At 35.5% G+C, this 2,500-nt stretch overlaps 1 protein-coding gene across 1 annotated transcript in view; it reads left to right on the forward strand.

Annotated features, from left to right (window-relative positions):
* Positions 1 to 104, forward strand: part of LOC143033635 (cuticle protein AMP2-like) — a 1,050-nt gene extending 946 nt beyond the window's left edge. The window contains exon 3 of the mRNA XM_076199126.1: positions 1 to 104. This exon is cut by the window's left edge and continues 65 nt beyond it. Coding sequence (XP_076055241.1) covers positions 1 to 104 — 104 coding nt within the window.
* Positions 105 to 2,500: the final 2,396 nt, after the last annotated feature.

Here is a 2,500-nt window from a genome sequence, read left to right on the forward strand (position 1 = left end):
CCCAGGGTGTCCACCTCCCCGTAGCACCCCCTGCACCTGCTCATGTGGCCGAACTTCTGCGCATCGCTGAGGAACAACGCGCTGCAGGAATCACCTTCGAATAAAATGAAAGATGTATATATACAATTCGAAATAATTTATTAATATCTATAATGCAGTGCGCTTTTCTCATTAAAAACGAACTTCCATCTCATTGTATACACTTTCCTTAAACACCATGACAAGAAATATATGTATGTATGTATGTATGTATGTATGTATGTATGTATGTATGTATGTATGTATGTATGCATGTATGTATGTATGTATGTATGTATGTATGTATGCATGCATGCATGTATGTATGTATGTATGTATGTATGTATGTATGTATGTATGTATGTATGTATGTATGTATGTATGTATGTATGTATGAATGCATGCATGTATGTATGTATGTATGTATTTCCTTAAACACCATGACAAGAAATATATGTATGTATGTATGTATGTATGTATGTATGTATGTATGTATGTATGTATGTATGTATGTATGTATGTATGTATGTATGTATGTATGTATGCTTGCGCGCGTGTTTGTGTGTGTGTAATTCACAAAGGTCTTGTATCACATATTGGACTTGTTATAGGCAGCTCTCAATCTTCTAGATGTTTATATATTGCAAGATCTGTAGGTAATACTGTGGTATTACAAACATCTCAACACTTTGGCAAAGGGAATGGATGTAACTAAGAGTATCCAATTCTTTTCAGCCATGGATGGGGACCAAAAATAATACCACGCAGTAGGGCGTGCGTCCGGACAAAAGATAAATGTGGTAGTAATATGTCGGCCACTGAAATTATCTAGCAAATGACAAGTTATTTTTTCGAAAATAAAAATGCAGTCGTGGCCTCGTCTAAAGAAAGATTTCAACTCTACTGGCAGTTATTGGTAGATATTGGAGTATGGCAATGTTGGCATTCATTTAATTAATTTTCTCGCAAGAATTAAGTATGATGTGGCATAGTGAGACAAAAAGCAATCATGGCAATATGTTTTTTGTATTTGAATAAATATTACAGAAGCGGAACACTGGAAAATAATTATCACTATTCAACATCAATACCCGTTTGAAAAGTAAAATAAACTTACGATTTTTTCCACAGTGTCCCAAATTGGGACACATTAGGACAATTACTGGGGGACACTGGGGCAACATTCATATATATTAAAAAAAACTGAAATTTATATATGATTCAAAGTACCCAATCGGCCTTTTAGTTATATCACTTGGCTCAGCTTTGGCGAAAATGACTCTTACATCACTGAGGTTGATAGAAGCTATATCTGGGACTTGTGAACAAATGTAATTGAAATCAGCTTTCTTCTGTGGTATGAAACCTCTAAAACTCCTCTGCACCTAGCCTTTATTGCAAGGCCTACATAGCATTTTTTTTATTGTGGTATGAAACTCAGGCAGAATGTAGTGATTAAAATACGCTTCTCCTTCTAGTGGAGAGAGGAGGTAAAGGTTTTAAAATATAGGAAGAATTTACGAGGCTGTCAATGTTATCATGAAATATCTAATTGTATTTTACACTGAAGATGTAATACATAAATGCAAGCCTTTTGCTCTTTCTGAAATAAGAATAACGCCATCCACAAATCTTAGGTTATTAAGATATTAGTCATTAATCCTCAAACCTTTCTCTTTACAACTCATTCTTATGAAAAAGATTTGAGTTAAATTGTATCGCCTTGCCGTACTCCTTTCTCAATTTTTATCTCTCCCGTGTCTTTATGTAGTCGAATTACAGCGGAACTTTTTGCATAGGTAATTTCTTGAGCACTTATGATCTCTTCGTTTGCAATTGCGTAGCGAATTTAGCATTGTTATTTCTTCTACCGAGTCAAAGGCCTTCTCGTAATCTACAAAAGCTAAACAAAGAGGTAGATATTATATATATATATATATATATATATATATATGTATGTATGTATATATACATATGTATATATATATATATATATATATATATATATATATATATATATATATATATATATATCAAATCAGCCATCCTGAGTCCACTGCTGAACAAAAACCTCCTTCATAGCATTCCATGATTCACACGACCGCGCCAACCTCTGCCACGTCACTCCTGCAAACTTCTCTATCTCGTCTCTCCACCTTCTGTCTGGTTTCCCTCTTCCACGCTTCCTATCTCGCGGCGTCCACTCAGTAACACACTTGCTCCATCGCTCATCAGTCGTTCGCACTAACTTACCTGCCCAATTCCACTTCCTCTCTTTTACCGCCTCCACAATATCTTTCACTCTTGTCTGCTCTCTCACCCAACTTGCTCTCTTTCGGTCTCTTAACGTTATTCCCATCATTGATCTCTTCATTAGTTCCCAAGTCTCACACCCGCAGATTATTGCTGGCAGAATGCATTGATTGTAAAATTTACGTTTCAAACATAAAGGTAGAGAGCCTCTCAGGATCTTATTATACTT

Source organism: Oratosquilla oratoria, chromosome 16 (assembly GCF_046742065.1).
Source record: "Oratosquilla oratoria isolate Oo_2021 chromosome 16, ASM4674206v1, whole genome shotgun sequence".
Taxonomy (NCBI): domain Eukaryota; kingdom Metazoa; phylum Arthropoda; class Malacostraca; order Stomatopoda; family Squillidae; genus Oratosquilla; species Oratosquilla oratoria.